At 41.8% G+C, this 22,774-nt stretch overlaps 2 protein-coding genes across 7 annotated transcripts in view; one reads left to right on the plus strand and one right to left on the minus strand.

Annotated features, from left to right (window-relative positions):
* The window catches only part of LOC118785552 (nck-associated protein 1), a 31,305-nt gene extending 17,232 nt beyond the window's left edge, over positions 1-14,073 (minus strand). For 2 of the 6 annotated variants that reach the window (XM_036540291.1, XM_036540290.1), the window contains exons 1-5: positions 13,773-14,073; positions 7,190-7,207; positions 5,650-5,760; positions 448-540; positions 87-143 (exon numbers count right to left, since the gene is read on the minus strand). In XM_036540291.1, the coding sequence (XP_036396184.1) occupies positions 87-143; positions 448-540; positions 5,650-5,760; positions 7,190-7,207; positions 13,773-13,880 (387 nt within the window). In that variant the 5' untranslated portion in view covers positions 13,881-14,073. The remainder of the gene's footprint in view (positions 1-86; positions 144-447; positions 541-5,649; positions 5,761-7,189; positions 7,208-13,772) is intronic. The other 4 variants (XM_036540294.1, XM_036540293.1, XM_036540292.1 and 1 more) reach the window with 3 other exon arrangements.
* Positions 14,074-16,213: 2,140 nt separating this feature from the next.
* LOC118786168 (dual specificity protein phosphatase 19-like) lies at positions 16,214-20,690 on the plus strand. The gene is made up of 4 exons (XM_036541245.1): positions 16,214-16,664; positions 18,930-18,976; positions 19,118-19,270; positions 19,983-20,690. The coding sequence occupies exons 1-4, from the start codon at positions 16,442-16,444 to the stop codon at positions 20,211-20,213; spliced, it is 654 nt and encodes a 217-aa protein (XP_036397138.1). The 5' UTR covers positions 16,214-16,441; the 3' UTR covers positions 20,214-20,690.
* The last annotated feature ends 2,084 nt before the right edge of the window (positions 20,691-22,774 follow it).

Below are 22,774 nucleotides of genomic sequence, written 5' to 3' on the forward strand. Positions count from 1 at the left end.
TCTGGATCAATCAACATCATCTTCAGGAGGCCCAAGTAGAGCTCTGCAAACTGTGACATTTGGAAATGCTTCTGTGCCGTACTTACTATGTCAAAGAAGACTTGGCAGGCATCAATAGTGTTCAGCAATTCACAAACATGGTCCTGCGGACGAAAAGGTCAGCATGGCATTTAATCTGTCCATCAGGAGGAGTCAGTCACTCGTCACACCACCGGAAAGCTGTGGCCAGTCACTCATAACTGTGCTTCCTGTGCCTTCGCGGTGATTCAGAGATTCTCATATGGTTTGAACACATCCGCTCAGTGTTACCGCTGTGCTTTGGTTATATTTATAACAAATGCATACAAATACAACAATTTCAAAAAGTGACTCACAACGACCGCAAACCTGAAATAACCCGCGATCTCTAAAATTAGGACCACGGAGTAAGAGGGCTGAAACACTGACCTTAAATTCCATAACATCCACAAAGGTGAAGTAGTATAACGCTAGGTTCTTCAGGATTTCGGACTTCTCTTTCTGCAGCTGTGCGAGCTGTTGCTGTGAGGAGACACCAGGGCGGCAGTCAGAACGCACAGCGAAGCACCGCGCCGTTCAAACCGCGTCAAACCTCTCTGCAAGGTTCATTCTGGGCAGATTTGGCCCGCAGTGACTTTAACTGAATGGTTTAACTGATGTAGCTCGTATTTTGTCCAGTGAAGGAGCTCAGTGACTCTGTAAGGCTACACTCCATCCAGCTCCGCCTCCTGACAGGCCCTCTCTACAGCAGCGGGTGTGGTGTACAGCGCGGGGCGCGGTCAGTAGGCCGCCTTCTCCAGGTTACTGTCACACGCTAAGTAGGGCAGCCTTTTCCAAACGGACGTCCCCGTCTGTCCCCCGCGCAGACCGGTGTGGCGTGGCCTACAAACGGACCGCAGCAGTGTGTAGCAGCAGGGAGGAGCCGGGCTCACAGCCTGGAGGTTGCCAGTTCGACTCCCCAGCGGGGCACTGCTGCTGTGCAGCTCGGAGGGACTGACTTCATGGGGTAAATGTCTGGCTGAACAAACAGATGACTTGCAGACTACACAAGTCACTCTGGATAAGCATCTGCTAAGTAGATACAATGGAAGCGTCTGGTTCCAAAGCCATCAGTGGTCTGCTGTGAGCTTGCTGTGAATTTGGAGGCTGGATGGTGTTTGTTACGATTGGATAATTAATTATACACAGAGCAGTTTTACAGTCCAGATCATTCACTTGTACATCCTGGGATGGGTGTAGGCCTACTCTTTTATGGGAGTAGCTGCTAGAAATAAAAAGTATTAAGAATTTCTTCAAAAAATGTTACGCACTAATGATTGTCTATTATCTACCCAAATCACCTCTGCAATACAACTGTCCATAGTTTGTGGTCCCCTATAACAAGACTAAGGCTCTGAGTATAAAAAGACTGAGAACTGATAACACTAAAATTATTAAACATCAGTGAGCAAATGAGCTTCAAATGAACCCTGCACAGAGTTTTGACACATAAAACCAGATTCAATCAATATGTTTCCCTCCACCGTTTCTAATTAACCACAGAACAGACATGCACTGTAAGCAAACTTCTGTTTTAATAGCACTCACCTAAACTCAAAGCGAGAAGCCTACATCGAGAGAGAAATCTGCCTCCCGATGTACGATCAACACATACATTCAGACCAGGGTTTCCGCTAGGATTTTTTCTTGCCGGTCCGGTGTCCGGAGAGAATTTATTTTACTGGACAAATCTGAAACTTACCGGTCACGTTTCAATAACAGTCTATGTTACAAACGCAAATATAATGTACACCTAGGTTGACGAAAAATGACAACGACCTCAAACCAGTTTGACTATTTAATGACCAGTAACGATTAAGCAAAATGAACTGCAACGATTGAGCAAAGCCTCAACATTAGCCACTAAAATGTAGGATATTACGAACATCTGTAACCTGTAACATCTGTAGCCTGTTTAAAAAAAAGGCTAGGCGTACATGGCATAAAATGTAGTCTATAGGCTACCAGGTAACAATTTATTCTCTCCTTATTTTCATTGAGGCAAAGTCCTCTGCTGCCGCCTTGAAATCAAACGTGTCCAATGTGTCTTTGCAGCCTGCGATGCGCATAAGCCGCGTCACTCTCTCCTCCTCCAGACGACTTTGCAGCACCATCTTAATTTGATTCTGCAGAGAGAAGCCCCTCTCTGCTGGCACGCTTGACACGGGCAGAACACAGGCAATTTTAGCCAGTGTAGCCCAGTCGGGGTACAGCTCGCTGAACTCATAAATAAGCACTTGTACTGTAGGATGTTAACAGGCTGTTTTGCTATCAATGTCCTGTTTAGGGATAGCATTCATCATAGCTACGTTTTATATGAGCATTATTACCGGACATTTTGACCGGCAAGTTTTTAATTTATAGGTTTTTTATAAATTTTACCAGGTAAAACCGGTAATTACTGGATAACGGAAACCCTGATTCAGACAGTGTTACATGTATGAATAAATTAGAGAGGGCATCTAATCTAATGACTTGCACACAACAGCGGGTCTATAATAAAGTGAGCAATGTGGAAGAAATAAATAAATTGAACACTGACTGTACTGAGATATGTTTGTCCTTAACAGTGCAAATCTACTCTGAAGCAAAGTTAGTAGATCACCCCCATACACACTCAAACTCAAAACCGGGCTGTTTGCCTTCTATGTTAACAGACTCTTAAAAGTTTGGGAAGAAGTTGTCTTTTCTCCTCAGTTTAAGTAAGAACCACTTAAAACTGTGTACATTCCCTGTTTTCTTTCCATCTTTTAGTTTTCAAATTCTGACATGGTAATTTGAACAATTCCCACACATAGACAGGTCACTATTTGCAGTGAAAGGGCGTAGCTCATGATCCTCTGTGACACTACATGACCCCATGTGAAATCTATTTCAGACCTTCCTGAAAGCTCATATACACATTTGCCTCAAAATTAGGCAAAAAAACTAAAGAAAAATGTTATCACATATGCAATTTTCAAATTAATGGCTATGGCTATTAATGTCAAACTAATGGCTAGTGATGTCATGGAACATTTAGAATCTTTAAGATGATGTTGACAAGATCTTAAACATCTTAAAACAGTGAACTTTCAAAATGTTACATTTTGCCAGAGTTGTTATTTACCAGAGTTGCTTCAGAGGAGAAATGTACATCCCAGCTTTCAGGAACATCAGAAACCTAAGCGGGGTTAATTTCACACAAGCGTCTTTTTATGAAGCATGACTAACGTGAGCCCGCATCTCCTGCTGTGGAAATTATGCATCTTCTGTAACGTTAATATTAGAACTGTTAATTCTTGCATGTGCTTTTTTCACTGAAAGCCTCTCTATCCCTGTTACAGAGTACAGAAGAGATGAGATGTTCAGTAGAATGGTTTAAGAATGGCATTGCTATGCTACCATGCAATATTAGACTGAGGAATCCAAGAACACATTGAAGATAAAATTTCTTCTTTTAAAGTCTACAGTAATTCTCAGAACAACATAATTCTTGCATAATATTGAAAATAATACAGAATTGTAATTTAAATTTTAAAATTCTTAGATTCCTTTCCACAGTCCATCAAGACAAGTTATAAAAAAGGTGAAAACAACTAAAAGTGTTCTACTACACAAAGCTAAACAAGAGTCAAAACTTACCAAAAGAATAATCCAGACAAAGCCAAGTTAAGCATGCAAAATAAAACGTAGAATGAAAAACATAAAACAACACAATAAAAGATACTTGGACAAAAGTTGAATATGATGCAGCTCTACTTCATTCCAAAAAGCAGGTACACATCTTGCACACAGAAACAGCGAGAGCTGAAAGTGACTGTTAAAAAGCTTCTAAACACAATACTTCAAAGGAATTTACTGAAAGGAGCTGAAAATACACTTGACACAAACAGCGATACATCACACTGGCGGTATGAGAATGTATGTGACAACAAAATTGAGAAAAATGAATTTCCTGGTGTACCTTCTGCTAAAAAGAATGCTTTGGAATAGATATGGCTTAATAATGGCCTAAATAATTATGTATTTACAAACTTCATCAAAAAAATCATAGACGATGTCAAAACCTAGATGTGGCAATGTCGAGTATTAGTATACAATAATTTCCATCTGTCACTGATTCTCCATGGGACATTATTTTGCATAAATGTATTTGAGACAGAGGCAAATAAAAACCGTTCAACAGACAGCTGCAATCAGCATGCCCACAGGACCAGTGGAACTCTGGGTAAGAGCGCAGTGCCCACATTCCAAACCCAGAGAGCTTCAGCACAGGCCACCACGACATCATCCACAATGAGACCCAATGACAGACTGTCTTTATTGTACCACATATGGTCACGACCAAAACTAAATACATGGTAATGTTATTTCAACCAAGTACTGAGTAAAGGCTTATTTTCACCATTATAAATTTATAAAATTAAGCAGAAGACCTCTGAATCAAAAGGAGTTAGATTTACAATTAAGCCTCATATGATGTTGTGCTGGAAAATGTTTAGGATGGTTTCTAAGAGCACAAGTTGATTTGTTTAAGATTTACAAGTTGTTTAGATTTTCACTGAAGGGTCCCATATGGTACATGCTACTCTAACAGGCATAGCAACTGTTAGAATCTTCTGCACATGAATGATAAAAACACTTTACCTGTAGTTTGACTACCAGTGGACACAAATGATAGCATCTCTAACAGATCTCAATTGAAATGCATTTTGCTTTGTAGTTGATTCATATGTAAGGCTTCAAAGCTCAAAGAAATTTCCACTGAAAACTGCAATTAAGTACTGCAAAACTATGTCTGAAGAATGACAAAAGATTTTATTGCTGGAGAAAGCTGTTTCACATCGGGCCTCTGCAGGGTAGGCCCAGGTGAGAGCCTGTCAGGCGTCTGTACTGCGGAGACCTCTACCTGCTGAAGACTGAGCGTGGCACACACCAGTAAACACTAGAGAACATGCTGTAGATGACACCGTGTCGGCTCTCTCCAGTCAGGTATCGGTCTCTGTCTTTCGTTTTGACAGGCATGCCTGTTTATTCAGGCCAAGCATCCAAAACAGAGTTTCAATGAAAACGTAAATGACCTGACTGACCCAATGACCACTGGTCAGATTACAGAGCTCTGACAGCACCAGGCCTCTAGGGCCGTTTTCTCATTGATTTATTTTTTTTAAAGAATCTATACATTTCATAATATTTGAAATACATTTCTCTCAAATGGATTGAAGTTGTGATACCATGTAACAGCACACTTTAAAATGAAGAAAAAAAATTCAATTCCATAATTCAAAGAAGTATCTAAAAATATGTAAAAGCATGTAAAAATAATCCCCAAATATTTCACATTACAGTGTATTTATTGTTTTTTCCCCCTGCTACCCTCTCCAATCAAAGCAAAACACATTTTAGAAGAAAAGTTATTTAAAACCAAAAATCTGTCTTGTATCATTAGGAACCATGACAAAATTGCAGATTAACAGTACATATATCATAACAAAAATCTAACAACACTGCATCAATATCTCTGTATATGTCTGTTTTTTTGTTTTTGACCATCATTTTATAAATAAGTAACAAACAGTACTATTGGCCAGATGGCAGTGCTTTACTTACATTATTGTTGCGCGTCTCCACAGCCGGGAACTTTCGGACAATAAACTTAACGGCCGACTCCAGGTTTTTGTCTATTAGGTACGATGGCTTTGCTTTGGGGTCCCCGCAGGCCTACAACGGCAACCGGAGAAAAGAAGAAAAAAAGACAGCTTAAAAACGCCACAGCTGATATCAGGTGGTGACATTCAGAGATTCGGAGGCTGCGTTCAGTGGACAGGTGAGCGGATGAGCAGGCAGTGCAGTGGTTTGTTCACAGCTGGATTATGCAATGAGAGAGAGAGAGAGAGAGAGAGAGGAAGAGAGAGAGAGAGAGAGAGAGAGAGCGTGTACGATACACAGATGTATCCGCTATGGAGAGGGGTAGCTTCTGTTCGAGAGGCTCTGGTGCGATTAGTGCCACACAGCAGACTCACTCCTACAGGAAGAAAAAAGGCGGCCTGTTTGCAGACCCTTCTTTAGGATGGATTTCATTACGTGCTCTGGGTCTGACACAATTAAGGTGGCTGGAAGAGTAAGCGGACATGCATTTGAGGTAGGGAGGTATGCGGTCACATGGCTGACGATGTCGGGCATGCACCTACAGTACGGTACCCAGCGAAACATCCAAAATAAGACTACTGCACCATCCACATAGCACAGACTGTTTACATACTACCCTCCAAAACAAAAGCGCTGACGAGCGTATCAATATGCGGAGCGTTGATGCAGATGTGAAACTGCAGGCCGAGTCTGAGTGCACACACAGTGAAGCTGACGTAACACGCTGGCCAAACGCTGACGCTCACGGCCAAACGCTGAAGCTCACGGCCAAACGCTGAAGCTCATGCTTCCATGAAGCTCCATGCTGCTGTCGCTTTCATTTTGCACAATGGCTGCAAAATCTGCCACCGCAAAATGAAGAGCATCTCCTTCACTGTGACTCATTCGAAACAGCTCGGTGAACAGACATGGGTAAATCTACTGCGATAGTATTTTCCCAAAAATGAGGAAGCTTCCAGGCGCGTCCTTTGTCTGTCTGCTTTGATCCTCCAGGTTAATTAGCTTCGGTTGCACGGTATAGTGCAACGCCTTCTTCAGAAACCCTTAATTCAGCGGGAAATGTGATGCAGAACCTTTGATCAGGTCCTTACAAATCAATCTTGCTCTACGTAAGAAAGCTGAGCCGAAGCTCAAAATCAAAGAAAAAGAAGCATGCAGTCGTGACTGTCATATCCTTACATGTCACACATTCAAGACATATAATGCGAAAGCCATATTACTTAACCTCACACTCAATTCAAATAGCCTAGATTTGCGCTATAAAGTAACTACTGCTACATGTAAAAAAAACAAAATTAAGAAACACAAAAAGCATCCCATAATCCAAACATATAGTCATCGTCTGTGGACAAAAAAAAGTCATTTTTGGAGCTTTCTTCTCATCCAATCACACTACAGCGTTGTGAGTTACACACAGAGAGGGTCATGGGATGTGAGACTGGTAGGATTGGGAGGGAGGGAGGAGCGGGAGGATTTAGGGAAGGCAAAAAGCTGTGCAAACCTTCCAAACTTGTCCTTGCTGGGGGAAGCATTGTAACGAAAAGAGAGAAAAATTACACGTAAAACACAGGTTGCCAATATCTGACATGCAGTTCTACTCCAAACAATTAGCTTTGGGAACTACTGCGAGATTTATGTGGGCAAACAAACATGAATGAATCTTACATCTGTAGATATCATTTAAACTCGGAGAGCTCAGAAATATTCACAGTGCGTTTAAGTTTCAATGCCATTTAATACCAATTGTAAAGTATTGTTCCCACAGCTAATATGAATACCATGCTGAACCCAGGCCTTCAGCAGCATGGTATACTCTTGACTGCTTAGGATATCAGTCCACATTTCATACAGAACCAGGAAAGGTCTGGTTAGTAAAAGGAAGAACAACATGCAAGTAAAACAAAGGAAATCAACACAGTCACTTCAACCAAGACCGATGCGATTTTATTAAACCTAAAGAGTAACAAAGAAGCAACACAGAAAACCAAAAGGAAAAGAGGTCACGAGACCACGACACCCACTCTGTCTGCTACAGCCTGACTGGCTATCTCCTCTCGCCTGGAACGTACCACGGCCGGTTTTTAGCTGAATGTTCCAGCATCATTCAAGGTGGGTCTGAGTGGGCAGAGGGACCGCATGTGCCTTCCAGTGCCCCGTTCGGCAAGTCCGAAAATGTGTAGCCTTTCCATTTACAATTTGATAACCCCCAAACCTTTCTGTTACAAGCAGATGCAACTCTTAAGCACTGGCCTGTGGTAAGAAGCCCAAACATCCTGAATAGGACCCATATCCATTGGGACTAGATTACAGGCTACAAAATAGCACATTCACCTACTACAGCTACTGTAACTAACAGGCTTGTTATTTATTTTCTATCTATCTAGCTGGTTACACTAGCTAGCCAGTTAACTAGACTTGTGGACCATTTAGCAATTAGCTTTGAAGTACCTGGTTAATACTAGAAATAGATATTAACCAGCTACTGGCTTGAAGGCCGTAGGATTATTGATAGCTTTGTCCAGTATCTTTTTCTCTTAAAATGAATACAAGGACCCAGAAAAAAAGCATCTTCTAAAGCGATTACATCACACACAAGGCCACCCTCATTCCGTGTCCACGTTCAGCAGTCACTGATGTCAGCACAGCATCGCACAGTGCTCCAGTGATGGGCACGGGGGTGGGCGGCTCACATCTGTAATCCTTTCATTTCATTTACATGTTACGAAACACTTAATGCTTACGCTTTTCTGTAGATTCTGTATCTCAACAGGTGAAGAATGCAGTAACAGAAAAGCAGTTGCATAATATAAGAGTGAATATCTATAGTATAGATATTGTGGTCCACTACCTGCTAAATTGAAACTTACTGACCCACACAGCATTCTAGGTCATGTTGTGGCAATTCCAGTATAGAGAATTAAAAGGCTTTCTGAGGAAAATAACCAGATCTGTCATTAGTGTAACAATGATTTCTGAAAAGCAGTGTTACATGATATTATTAACACTTCAACGACATACTTGCTCTTGGTGTTGATGGTGCATGACAGCTGAGAGGCATAGATCATTATCATTTCCATTGTATAACTAATTTCATATAGAAAAATGGACAGAAACATTTCCAGCAATTCCAAGCATTACATCATTCAACACATCATAAGAAAAGGTACTTTCAAATTTTGAGTGCATTTCTGAACCACTGCCTGTATCACTGCCAGCCAGTTGCCTAGCAACAGGACTGCTAAATGCATCCAGTCTTTCTACTCCAACCAAATGTTTTTCTGCAGCTACAATCGCTAAAAATCCCCTGAATGCTACAAAACAAAAACCGCTTGGCTTGTATGTCATCCTGGTACAGTGTTATCCAGACAGAGATGGTGACGGGAAAACAAAATGAGGCCACACTGGAGCGGTGGAGACAAGACACTCAGTGTGACAGCCACAGCAAAAAGTGCGTCCGTTTTGTTTAAAGCTATTCCCCAGTTCAGGACTCCGCCATTTCTGGGTGTCCCTGAAAAGAAACAGCCAGCCTTGTTTGCCCGTTACAGATAGAACACTACGTTTTGTATCTGCCCAGGAAGGCGGAATGCTGAAAGGAAGCTGCATCTCTCGCTGTGAGGGCGTGCGGACATGCTCGCTCGCTCGATGACTCAGTGGGGATCTCCCGGCGTTCTTGACGCAGGGCTGAATGAGCCGTTTTCCAGGCCGTGCCAGAGCCTGCAGTGAGGCGCGCTGGCCCCCAGGCGTCAGGTCCTGACAGCCAGCTCAGCGCTGCTGTTCTCCGGCCCTTTCGCACGGCGCAGGAACCCCTCCGGCGCTCTCCCGCCATCTCCGCACAGGCTGCCAGGCCTTCCTGCAGCTCTCCCCCTCTCCCAAGGCAGATACGCTCAATGCTGTGACATGCTCTGCTTCATGAATCCAGCCAGGCCCCCGCTGTAGTCATTACGCTAACCGGTGTAGCCAAATGGCAACGCACTAGCTTGTTAGCTCGGGCTTCTACAGTGCTGGCCAGCCTCAGCAGACAGAGGGTGCGGGGTGGGGGTGGGGCCGAGAAACGAGGACATAGTGCCCTAAATGTCCAGAAACGCCTTCTGGACTCATGAGCTGCTTTCACGCGCCAGAATGAATGCTTGGGGGCATTAGAACTACAGTTATGGGCCAAAAACTACAAAAAAGCTGGAAGAGCTCTTCTTCACGCCACCATGACACTTCTTTTCACAGGGATGTTCCAGCCCACAACCGGACCCAGCCAATCAGGGGAGATATCAGCCCATCACATTCCTCTAAAAAGATGGCAGACAACCATAAACAGGATGAAGTAGCTTGAAATATGTGATCGTGGACTGTTTGAATTGTAAGTTAGCTGTATGGTCGTGCAAATGTTGACACAATGGTGATGTAAAAGCTTTTGCTGTTCTGACTAGAATGCTGTCTATGCATCTGCAGCAAGCATTTAGAGAATATTTGATTGAACTGCTATTTTTAAGATCCTTTCAAGCTATGCACATATTTTAGCTGATCAATTAGCCTGTAAATAAAAAACAAAAAGCCTGCCCAACACTTTAATCAACTGAAGGGCAGACACTTCTCTGAAAAGAGCTATTTGCCTTTGAATTTTACATTTTTGCTATCTGACATCTTGGAAAATAACCCGATATCTCTCACTATCACCTCACTGACTAAGCCTACAGTTCCTGTTAATTAGCATTAGCCTTATAACAAGGCTGAAGAGATTGTTTGGATCCATGTGTTGGTTCTGTTTCCGCCAGAACCAGAACCAACACATGGGAGAAAAGGTAGAAAAGACAGTGGGAAGACAGGCAGAACCAGAGCTCAGCTCTGCTCAGCTCTAGGTTCCTGGCCTACTTTCACAAGTGGAAAAGCCCCTATTGATTGGACTGAAATCAAGAAGACAGATGACAAGCTATGCTACTTCTATTGTACTACAGGTCCACAGGATAAAAGATACAGTCTCATTACCTTGACTGAGTTCAAAAATGATTGCTGGTATGCAAGCCACACACCAAATAAACCCAAAGTCTTGTGTTTTATCCCCTGTGCAGCCTACTGGCAGCCTAGGGTATAACCTGGAGTAAAATACAGTATAGATTTAAGGTAATAGGTTGCTGTGCTCCAAAACAGATGTATATTTATGGCTATCCAGGGTCATTCTTCTCATAGAGGAAAATAATTGACATGACACATCTCAAAGCCTGAAAGATCAGAGAATTACAGTATGTGCCATTGCAAATGATCTACTAATTAATTGAAAAATGGTCATCAATATAACCTTGTGTACTTCACAATGAGAGCATAATTGCTGTGAAGGCTGGCACCCCATGTAAGCACATTTACAGAAGGCCACACCCAATCCGGTAGCCAGGAACATGTTGACTACTTTCATCTAAATATGAACCTTTACTTTCAGCTACTGTAATGTACAAGAAAATCATTTTGGTGTCTGGCTAGCTAGCTGACTACATCGACTCACACTGTTGAAAAAACAAAGTAGTAGGTGAGGAATTTGCCAGAACAGCCAGGTGCCTATCCGTACCAAGACAAACAGTGAACCATTTGTCACTATCTCAGCTCCTCTGGACCCACTTGTTGATTATCAGCTGCTTAGTTTGCACAGCTAAAACTATCTAACATTGCAGTGCACCGCTCAGAACTAGTAAGCCCACTTGTTGGTAGCAAGACATCACAAAAATGTGTGTCAGGCTACTTCAGCAGATTAACAATGTGTATCCCTCTGTAGCAAAAGCTCAATGTCTCAGCTAACCTACATATCTGAACTACACATGACATTACAGCAGAATGCACAATGTGTTCCATATTTCTGACTTTTCCACTATTAAAAATATTTAAGTCAACACACTGTTCTCAGCTAGACTTTTTGCTTTTAACAGCCATTAGACACCACTGGAAACAGAGGGGTATTTTGGGTCCAATATATACATGCACAGGGATCCGGGAAGGCAATGTAGCATAGTGGTTAAGGAGCAGGACTCGTGCCCGAAAGGTTGTCGGTTCGATTCCCTACTGGGGCACTGCCCTGTACCCTTTAGCAAGGTACTTAACCCACAATTACCAGCTGTTTAAATGGATAACATTGTTTAAAGAAAACTCTCCAATAATGTAATGTGATGTCCCACGTAGTCTTTGAAATTGGTCTATGTATGTAACTGGGGGGAAAGCCAATGGTGCTAATTTCACATCTCTCTGAAATGTCAATATAGTTGTCAGAGTTAGGACTGAAAAACCACTGAACTCTAGTACAGATGTAAAGAATGTTCCTATTATTGCAGATTAGAAATAGGCAGTCAGTTCTGATTAAGTTTGTGACTGTTCATAACTAACTTTTTAAACCCCTTTAAGGTCCTTATAAATGATCGTTGGAGTTCAATACTGGAAAATAATTTATCATTACCAACATGCCACTGCATGGTTAAAGGTACTATTTTTTTGGCATTTAATATTGTAAAATATTTTAACACAATCAGATTACCACTTCTCTCATGCAATTAACCAATTAACATCCATACATATTTGACAGCTACCTCACAGAAGAGATTCTGGGATAGACTCTTAAATACCCAACACCTGGCCAAAAACCAAGCAGTTCAGTAAAGAGCTGGCATCTGCTTCCCTGTATGTGTGCATGCAGCTGGGCCAGTACATCATCATTGTGGGTTAGCAGGTTTTCAAAATTAAATATGAAAGTACTGTAAATACCATTGCGATGTCATTATATGCTTATTATATTATATGATAAAATCAAGGTGCACACTTATACAACTTACATTCTCAAATTTACTAATGTCAAACCTTGACAGTGAAGGCTATCACAATTTGCCACAAAATACCCTTTACAAATTCTTCTAAAAGGCAACAAAAACAATAATCATGAACTTACACAGCTGCTATATTGTTTCCTCTTTTTAAAATTTGGAAAAAAAAAATTCCAAAATGAATCCATACCCTAATACAACCCTGGCACAAGTTCAGTACCTCAAGTCGGTGAACAGCACCAAGGTCATTAACCTACCACTTTGAAACTAAATAAGACAATTTTTATACATTTTAAGCCAACCAAGATGTCAGCTCATGGCATTCAATCGGGTTGCCTGACATTCAATACCCAGCACAAAGCTGTTTGATGACAAAGACCGCAATCATTTTCTTACTGAATATGAGACCTTTCTTTATAAATCTAGAAAATTGGAATCACAAATGTAGCGACACAGCCGTAATGAAACAGAGATGTCAAGACGTCTTAGAATGTGAAAGCAAATTCAATTTCAAACGTCTAGGGCGAAATACTGTCGTGTTTTGCATCATATCACGACATGCCACACCGTACAAATGAAAAATATACCATAAAATATATGATCAAATACACCTAACTGTTCTGGTTTTGGGGTGACTGCTCGTGACAGTAAAAAAAATTCTCTATTTAAAAAAACTGATCAGTTTGCAAGAACATGCGATCCCGTCACCTACTGCCTAACTAGCTAACGTTGGCTAACAAGCAAAACGAAACGTCTAGCTGCTGTACGATAGCCAGCTCACTAGATCGTTCTTTCGTTACAGAAGACCACATGCAGAAAAACTGTCGCAGCGAAAGGAAAGATGTTTTTTGGCTTTAAGGCAAATATCAGCCCAGTATATGAACAGGCTAGCAGGATTTTTTCCTTCATCATGTCGCTAGCTAGCTACAGCTTAGCCAGTTTGACACGATCCAGACGCTCTATGCATACAATGTAACGTCAGTTCTAGAATCTGACGGGATTGTCCAACTGGAGGACAACGAAAACAAACAGTACCGTCCGAAAAGCATCAATATACACATTTTCACCGCGGCGCTGACGTATAATTTGACAAAGCTAGCTATGCTAACCGGCTACCCTGCTATCCAGGGCCTGTGAATTCCTGGCCATTCCCAATCAGTGCTATGCAGTCATCTGTCGGTGCCAGCTACGACTTCCAAATTCAAACGCGAATCGCCAACGTAGGCGTTTTTAGTGGCAGACCGTGGCTAACACCGCGCAGAGCGGACCGCAGCGTCCGGATCCCGGATCCTGTACCTTTTTGATGTTGTAGATGCGGGTGAGCATCCCGATCCCCCGGTCGTTCAGGATCGTCAGCTTCTCCGCCAGCTTCTGCTGGCTCGGCTGCAGCACCCCCCGCGACATGCTGCCTGTTAGTGTGCTTCGCAGAAAGGAAAGGGGCCGCTGAGCTTCTTTTTTGTAGTGTTTATATAAAAATAACTCTCAGTGTGCGTTTTAGTGTTGAAATACGCCCATGTTAGGGGCAGACGGCTGCACCTCCCCGATTTCTCTAAGGTGTTGCCCGAGCGCTCAGAACGAGGCCGTTTCCTGCAACACCGACGCGTATTGCGTCACATCCGTCACCACAGACTTCCGCCTTTGTAGTTCTGACGTCACCGTTGCATGTGGAGGGTGCGGGACTCACGGGTGATGCCTGCGGGCTAGCCTGTTTATTCGATGCGCATATTTTGAATTCCTGTTTTTGAGGGGTGGACAAGAGATTGTTGTGGACAACAGGTGACAGTTTTGGTTTTAGTGGATCAAATGCTCTATGCAGCTGTCATTGGGAATTGGCAAAATATCTGAACGTTTTCGAACAAAAGGGCCAAACAACCGCTGTGTGTCATTTATAAGAAAATTATTGATTGCATTATAAGCATTATATGGACGAAATTTATATTAGGCCACAGTATAACCCACCAAATACCACCTCTGCTGATATCTATGACAAACTACGTGTTATTAAGCCGCATTTGAGGTTACAGTGTAATCCAATAGCTCAACCACTTCAGAGAAAGAAAAACTGCATTTTGTAGCCTACATGTTTTATTGCCATACTGGACTACTATTACAGTGTTACATTACAGTGGTTTGCTAAAATCCAGTGTTTGTAATGATGAAATATGTCTCACCATGTAATCAATGATTATTAACATACAACAGAGTATTTTAGGGAAAATAAACATACCACCATGCTATGAAATGATGAGGCACTATATTGGCTAAAATGGCTCAACTAATGAAAAAGAAGATGGTTACAAGCTAACGAGCAGCAAACACCTGTATCTACTGAGGTCTCAGCCAGGTCATTTTCCAGGTCTACTCTTGAGACTGGACTGCAGGGGCCTCATTTTCCCTTATCTACAATAAATAAAATTGCTTATTCAATTCAGTTCAATTCAATTTTATTTGTATAGCACAATTCAATTTTTTTGTTTTGTTTATGTGTACAGATCCTGCTGAAGAAAAAGACTGAAGATTTAATTTTTATCACTTTATTGTCTTGGTTACACAGTGTTTAAGAATCTCTGCCTGTCCCATAATTTTTGTACATGGATGCATATTCCAGTTATAAATATTCCAGACCTCGATATTAATACCCTAATGTTTTAAAATGGTTGGAAGTCCTTGTGGGAGACCAGAAGGAGGAAGCACAAAGAAACATATGACAGTAGGCTGCAAAGCATTTGACTGTGTGTGAAAATAAGATTTGTAAAAATTTGTGCAAAAAATACAATTTGGTAACATACTGTCTCTAATACTGTTGAAAACACAAATGAAAAAACAAACAGGTGGACTTAAAGGTAAGAGACTAAAACAGCATGAGTGAAATGTGCACTGTTCCCTGTGGCCTTACCCTCTGGACCCCCACCACACCCTGAGGTGCCTGGAGTACTGGGCATGGTGTACCTCCATCATCTTCGGGAGTGGCTCTGTGAGGCCCACGATTTTGCTCGCCAATGTCGGGCTTCTGACACTTGCAGTCAGGAATGAGCATTCACCCCCGGTGTGGGTGTTTTGTCCTAGGCTAAAGAAAGGACTGTCCCTCAAACTGACCAGCCACTCAGCAGAGCCATGAACCATCCTAGAGCAGTTGTCCAACATGGTGTACTGGGTGAGACTGAGAACCAGGAGCCAGGTGGTGGTGCTCCATTGGGAGCTGCTGGCTTAGCACCCAGAAGAACCGAGGGCAGTGACAGTGGGCCTGGTGTGCCTTCTACTGACTCCGAGAAGCCTGAGGCTGAGGACATGGGCACGCTCCCTCCTGACTCTGACGAGCCTGAGATGGAGGATGTACCTGGCAGTGTCAACTTGCCCAGGAAGGACTAAACGGCACTGGTGGCTGTAGAAGAAAATGGCCACCCTTGCACTTCACTGTACTATCATATCATCTCACAGACTTTAATTTATTATTTACTGTGTTTGTAAACCTAACTCTGGTGCTACAGTTTAAACTAATCTGATATTAACCTGGTTCACTATGGAGGAAAACTTGTTCAAAGACTACTTGTATGTGTAGACAGCAATTCGGACACTTTTTACATGAATTGTTATCGTAAATGGTGTCTCCTGTGCATACAAATAAGATTTATATGCTTTCAATGCGCGCAAATATACCTCCACAGCTGTCTCCATCTGATCGCTCAAGTAGAGCATCACCCGCGCATGCGCAGTGAAGGCTGCCTAAAATACTTCCTGGGACTGAAAGTGGTTCGTTTGAAAACAGGCATACAGCTTTCTGCAGTAGTTTCAGTCTGATCGTTTTCTGTTTCATGTTCCAGTACAGTAGGGTATGGTTGGGTTTCATGTCCACAGTAAATGAAGTCTGCGAGTGAGTGAATAAGGGACTGGTCTGGGATCCGGGAGAATCTACAGTAGCTAATCGTGTTTTTAATCATTATTTTGCTCTGTTTGAGGCATATACAATGCAGTCCCTTTCACAGGAAATTAAGGGATTTTCCAAGACTAACCTGAAAAAGCAAAGTACCCGAGTGACAGCGTTAAGTGGCCGGCGGACCATAGAAACGTGGGAAGGCTCGACCGTGGAAGTTGTTGAAGACGTTTCGGAGCCCGGGAGGGGTTGCGGTTACGTCCACGATTACAGCAGTGATTTACAAGTCGGTATTATTAGGCCTTATCTACTGCTTGGTAAGAGCCTTAACGTGCTAGGTCTGCACACCCCTAGCTGGCTGTATAATGGGAAGTACAACGTGCTGGCTAGCCAACTGGATAGTGCAAAATGCTAATATAAACATGTAGTGTCCCAGTTAGTTAGCATCTCTAGAAGTCTCTCAGATCTGGTCCGGAATGCAGGGCTGATTACTCAACTTTTCTGTCAAACGTATGGGGAGGTATTGCATTCGATTATATATTCTCTGACACCCTTGGCCACATGTAATCTGACAGAAAGTCTTTATGCAAGGAGTGCGCAGCTGGAACTTAGAGGTTTCCATCCTTGCTAATATACAGTGCTGGCCAAAAGTATTGGCACCCCTGCAATTCTGTCAGATAATGCTCAATTTCTCCCAGAAAATGATTGCAATTACAAATGTTTTGGTAGTAATATCTTCATTTATTTTGCTTGCAATGAAAAAACACAAAAGACAATGAAAAAAAAATTAAATCAATTATCATTTTACACAAAACTCCAAAAATGGACCGGACAAAAGTATTGGCACCCTCAGCCTAATACTTGGTAGCACAACCTTTGGACAAAATAACTGCGAACAACCGCTTCCGGTATCCATCAATGAGTTTCTTACAATGCTCTGCTGGAATTTTAGACCATTCTTCTTTGGCAAACTGCTCCAGCTCCCTGAGATTTGAAGGGTGCCTTCTCCAAACTGCCATTTTCAGATCTCTCCACAAGTGTTCTATGGGATTCAGGTCTGGACTCATTGCTGGCCACTTTAGAAGTCTCCAGTGCTTTCCCTCAAACCATTTTCTAGTGCTTTTTGAAGTGTGCTTTGGGTCATTGTCCTGCTGGAAGACCCATGACCTCTGAGGGAGACCCAGCTTTCTCACACTGGGCCCTACATTACGCTGCAAAATTTGTTGGTAGTCTTCAGACTTCATAATGCCATGCACACGGTCAAGCAGTCCAGTGCCAGAGGCAGCAAAGCAACCCCAAAACATCAGGGAACCTCCGCCATGTTTGACTGTGGGGACCGTGTTCTTTTCTTTGAAGGCCTCGTTTTTTTTCCTGTAAACTCTATGTTGATGCCTTTTCCCAAAAAGCTCTACTTTTGTCTCATCTGACCAGAGAACATTCTTCCAAAATGTTTTTGGCTTTCTCAGGTAAGTTTTAGCAAACTCCAGCCTGGCTTTTTTATGTCTCTGGGTCAGAAGTGGAGTCTTCCTGGGTATCCTACCATAGAGTCCCTTTTCATTCAGACACCGACGGATAGTACGGGTTGACACTGTTGTACCCTCGGACTGCAGGACAGCTTGAACTTGTCTGGATGTTAGTCGAGGTTCTTTATCCACCATCCGCACAATCTTTCGTTGAAATCTCTCGTCAATTTTTCTTTTCCGTCCACATCTAGGGAGGTTAGCCACAGTGCCATGGGCTTTAAACCTATTGATGACACTGCGCACGGTAGACACAGGAACATTCAGGTCTTTGGAGATGGACTTGTAGCCTTGAGATTGCCCATGCTTCCTCACAATTTTGCTTCTCAAGTCCTCAGGCAGTTCTTTGGTCTTCTTTCTTTTCTCCATACTCAATGTGGTACACACAAGGACACAGGACAGAGGTTGAGTCAACTTTAATCCATTTTAACTGGCTGCAAGTGTGATTTAGTGATTGCCACCACCTGTTATGTGTCACAGGTAAGTAACAGGTGCTGTTAATTACACAAATTAGAGAAGCATCACATGATTTTTCAAAGGGTGCCAATACTTTTGTCCGGCCCATTTTTGGAGTTTTGTGTAAATTGATACTTGATTTGACTTTTTTTTCTTTCTCTTTTGTGTTTTTTTATTGCAAGCAAAATAAATGAAGATATTACTACCAAAACATTTGTAATTGCAATCATTTTCTGGGAGAAATTGAGCATTATCTGACAGAATTGCAGGGGTGCCAATACTTTTGGCCAGCACTGTAGTTCAACATTGTTAATTATCCAGTGAGTAAATGTGTCAGCTGTCTTATGTTTAAGTGCCCAAATGAACGGAAAAGGTAGTATTAAGTAATAGTATACAGTGTACAACTCAAGCAAAAAAGTTTAGCAGAAACACGGGTAGCTAGGCGTATAGCCCCCGTGTCCTTGACCCTTCCTCTCAAATTCCAATCCACCTGTTGAGGCTTTCTCTCATTTATAGAATTCTTCGTACATAAATAAAGTCATGTTGATTAAATAATGTAAAAAGTAGTTGGCTGGCTGTTTATAAAACTCATCTTTCTTTTTGTAGGGTCACAAGATGTTGCCCAGGACTTAAGTACTTTAAGGAAATTTAAGGTACTACAATAAGTTATTTGTAGTGAAATATTGCAATCATATAGTTAAAACCTTCCTAATGGATTAATGTAATTATTTATATATTTATTTATTTTACAATTACTACTTTCTGTGTGTTAAATGTACCTCTTTTCATTGTAGGTATCACATATATTGAATGTTGCATATGGTGTTGAAAACGCCTTCCCTTATGAGTTTATTTATAAATCTTTGGATATACTGGATCTTCCGGAGACTGCCATCACCTCATATTTCCAGGAGTGTTTTGAGTTCATCGACCAAGCCAAAGCAGCCGTAAGCTCCTTTTGTTTTCTCATATTGCTTGTGTTGTTTTCCAGCCTTTTAGGAGGTACTTGCTGTGATTGCAAGGTCAGATATTTTCTGCCTGGAGGTGTTCATTATGAAAGACATAATACATTCTGTATAAATTCAACACCTGAGTTGGGCGGCCAGGTGGAGACAGGTGGGGAGAACAGCGGTTTAAATTTGGTCATTCATTCGCCTAGAGACACAGAGTTATAAAATTGACCTAGGAATGACACGTTTCCCTTGGGTAATGACACCAAGCATATGTGGTTTAACTTCTTTAAAAAGGTGTGAATATAGTATGTAGCACTGCCGCATTACCAATGTCCCTAAGACTTGTGTGGACTCTAAAACTTTGATAGTGTGACTGACCTCTGGAAAAAAAAAGCGTGACAGAAGTTTTAGACTTTTTATTTGCTCAGCTCACCTCCGAACAGGCTGTAGTTTTTCTACACTTTTTTGTTTGCTTGGAAGCCCTTTTTATAGACAAACTATAAGTCTCATGCAGAAATAAAAGTACAGGTATTGACAGTGGCTCTGCTATCATGGTTAGTAAAGAAAGCAAGACAGGTTTTTGTGTCAGTGAGTACTGTGAAAGAGCTAAAAGACTGTAAAAGTATTCATTCCTATTTGCGCATCTGGCTCTGCAACCCAGTGTCCACAGACTGAAGTAATCCTGCTTTGTCTCTTCTTCCCTCAGGACGGAGTGGTGTTGGTACACTGCAATGCTGGAGTCTCTCGATCAGCCTCAATAGTCATTGGATACCTGATGTCCAGAGAGGGGCTGGCTTTTGATGAGGCCTTCACCTCCGTTAAAAAGGAACGGCCTGCCGTTTGTCCCAATCCAGGCTTCCTCATACAACTGAAAAATTTCAAACCGCAAGAGGGCGTACACCTAGGTGGTGCCATCCACACGCTCAAACAGAGCTGAACGCATGCATCGTATCACTGCATTCTAACCTGTGGTATTTTTTGCAACAGTTGCAGATATGAAGGTCAGATTTTGGTATTTGAACTGCAGTGTTTTTACAGCATTCTCGTGTCGTGAAGCTGATGAGGTGTTTTGACTGTTGAAGTGTTGAATTAAGCTAAGTGAAACTGAGAGGTCAACAAAATAGCCACACGTTTCTCAGAAGTATGTGCCATTTATACAATATTGGCTTAAGTTAATACAGCACCCAGCTCAGATCTGAACAATTCATTTCTGTTTTCACTTGTTTCAGATATTTTGCCAAAAAAGGGATGATGTCCACTCACTGTGTCTGACAGTGGGGTGTCTGTTGTCAGTTCTTTTTTTGGATGAAGTGTTTAAAGTGTGTGTTTTAATGGCTGCCTATGTAGTGTGTGCATGGCACAGGTGACCTAATATTTACTAACTAATACTTTCTTCCAGGTGACCTAAACGATTAAGAAGCCTCTTGTCTGAGTATTTATAGGTTGTTAAAGCTGTAGTTGTAAATTTATTTGATAGTAATTCTTAGTAGTAATTCACAGTAATTCTTACTTGATTGACACTAATCCCAAACAATTGCAATAACAATCAGAAGGTCTCTTTCTTAAGGCCAAAGAGACCTTAACAAAATATAATACAGTCTAAAAGCTTAAGAAGCTAATTGCAATGCTGAATTATTTCATTTTGATGGGAAGTCTTTATGCTGTCTCTCTGTTTAGTGTGGCCGCATATAAAAGGAAGGACTTCTTTTTTTCCAAAATTTAAGATGTGCCTTGGCCAGTGAGTAATAGATTTCAATTAAAATATAAAACCTGTACAAATTAATGATGCAACGCAAACAGGAAAACAAAGCTGTCAAACGTTAATGAAATATCAAGAAGGCTCTGCCTCTTAGGAAAGGTAAGGGGTACAAACGGAATTGGAATGTCTGAAGTGCAAGAATAAAATAAATTAAATGATGCATACTTTCAAATCATGAGTGGGATGTGTGTGCTTATTCATGTAGGAAGACATAAGACCTTTACCCTACACCCTCAATGTGGTCATTACAAGTCCCATGGCACATATTACAGGGGATTCCCTAGTGTCCTGGCTGAATTCTCAATGATGATCCTGCCATCTTGCCATCTAAGATTTCCCAGTTTAATTGTCTGAAGAGATTCCCTTACTCTCCGCCTCAGCTGACAGCTGATGTTTGGTGAGTGTTCCAGAATGAAGTTGTGGATGAGGTAACCTCCACCACACCTCACTGTAAAGTGTTTTTTGATCATTAAAAGATTTATATACATATATTCATTCAATATTAATATTATCTCCCATGTATGATTTTATATCTTTGGTTTCTAGAAGCCCTAAATCTGAACTGCTGCTGTGAAATGGAAAAATAAATAAGTGAATATGTGTGTGTGTGTGTGTGTGTGTGCGTGTGTGTCCGTGTGTGTGTGTATAGGTCACTGGCATTGAAGTTAAAACAAGTGAAAGGAATCGCTTCATAGAAAAATACCCGAGAAGGCACTGACCCAGACATAGAGAACACTACCTGTATAACTATTGCTTTACAAAATACCCAAGCAAACCTTTAAGTTTTTAGACGTAATCTCATTGAAAACTGAGGGAGTTGGTTTGTATGTAAAATGAGGATTCTTACTGCTTGTTATAGTTGGAATTTAACACACTAGGAGTTATCATTTTGTAGAGTTCTGTTATCTGCAAAAAAAAAAAAAAAGTTTTTTAGGCATGTTAATTCCTTATTTTTGAATGGCATGTAGTACATATTACCAGAATACTGTATGGCATGCACGACAGTACATATTTTCACAATATTGCATGACATGCACAAGTTAGGTAACAGTCTGTTGTAGTCTGAGAGACTGTCCTTTGGGATGCTCTCCAGCGTGTTTGTTCTCTGTCCCCTGGGGATGGGTGTAGGTCTCTGGAATGCTTTGGGGACAGGCAGGGAGCGTCCAGGAGACCATCCTGACTGATGCAACACTGCTGTATGCAAAACACAGCCAACAGGAGCAAAATATAGCAAAATATGGCCATCGTCTCCCATCAAACCACATTGTCTTTCTTACTGTCATCAAACTGTAGGGAGTTGTTATGTTGTTATGAATTATGATCGTGCATAGTTCACCTGGCTTCAGGCTCCTGTTGTGTAAATTGTGTCTGTGTCATTGAACCGCCTCTCATATCAAAAGCACCATCATTACGCAAAGCTTTGTTTTCGGCAGCGTTTGCAGTGCAGCATTGCTATGTAGATTAAACGGGGCTGCGCTGGAGAGGGCTTTGTGTTTGTTTGACCTTTGTGATCCTCGTGCTGGAATACAAATGTATGCTGAAATTGTTAATTAGTTCCCCGAATTGCCCATAAAATATTTGAAGTATGAGCACAACGATACACAACATGGTAATCGCATCATCTCTCATGTCTCAAAGGGGAGGACAGCTCTGTATGATGAGGGTGCCACCTAACTGACACGATGTCACGTTGCAGATGACAAACTGGTCCAGCATAGCAGCGTGATCTCCAACATAGC

Source organism: Megalops cyprinoides, chromosome 11 (assembly GCF_013368585.1).
Source record: "Megalops cyprinoides isolate fMegCyp1 chromosome 11, fMegCyp1.pri, whole genome shotgun sequence".
In the NCBI taxonomy this organism is placed as follows: domain Eukaryota; kingdom Metazoa; phylum Chordata; class Actinopteri; order Elopiformes; family Megalopidae; genus Megalops; species Megalops cyprinoides.

Excerpts from the sequence above, each read along its gene's own strand:
- LOC118786168 (XM_036541245.1), top strand. The coding sequence starts at position 16,442 with ATGCAGTCCCTTTCACAGGAAATTAAGGGATTTTCCAAGACTAACCTG. Across the intron at positions 16,665-18,929 it reads TAGGCCTTATCTACTGCTTG|GGTCACAAGATGTTGCCCAG; the intron begins GTAAGAGCCTTA and ends TTCTTTTTGTAG. Across the intron at positions 19,271-19,982 it reads TCGACCAAGCCAAAGCAGCC|GACGGAGTGGTGTTGGTACA; the intron begins GTAAGCTCCTTT and ends TTCTTCCCTCAG.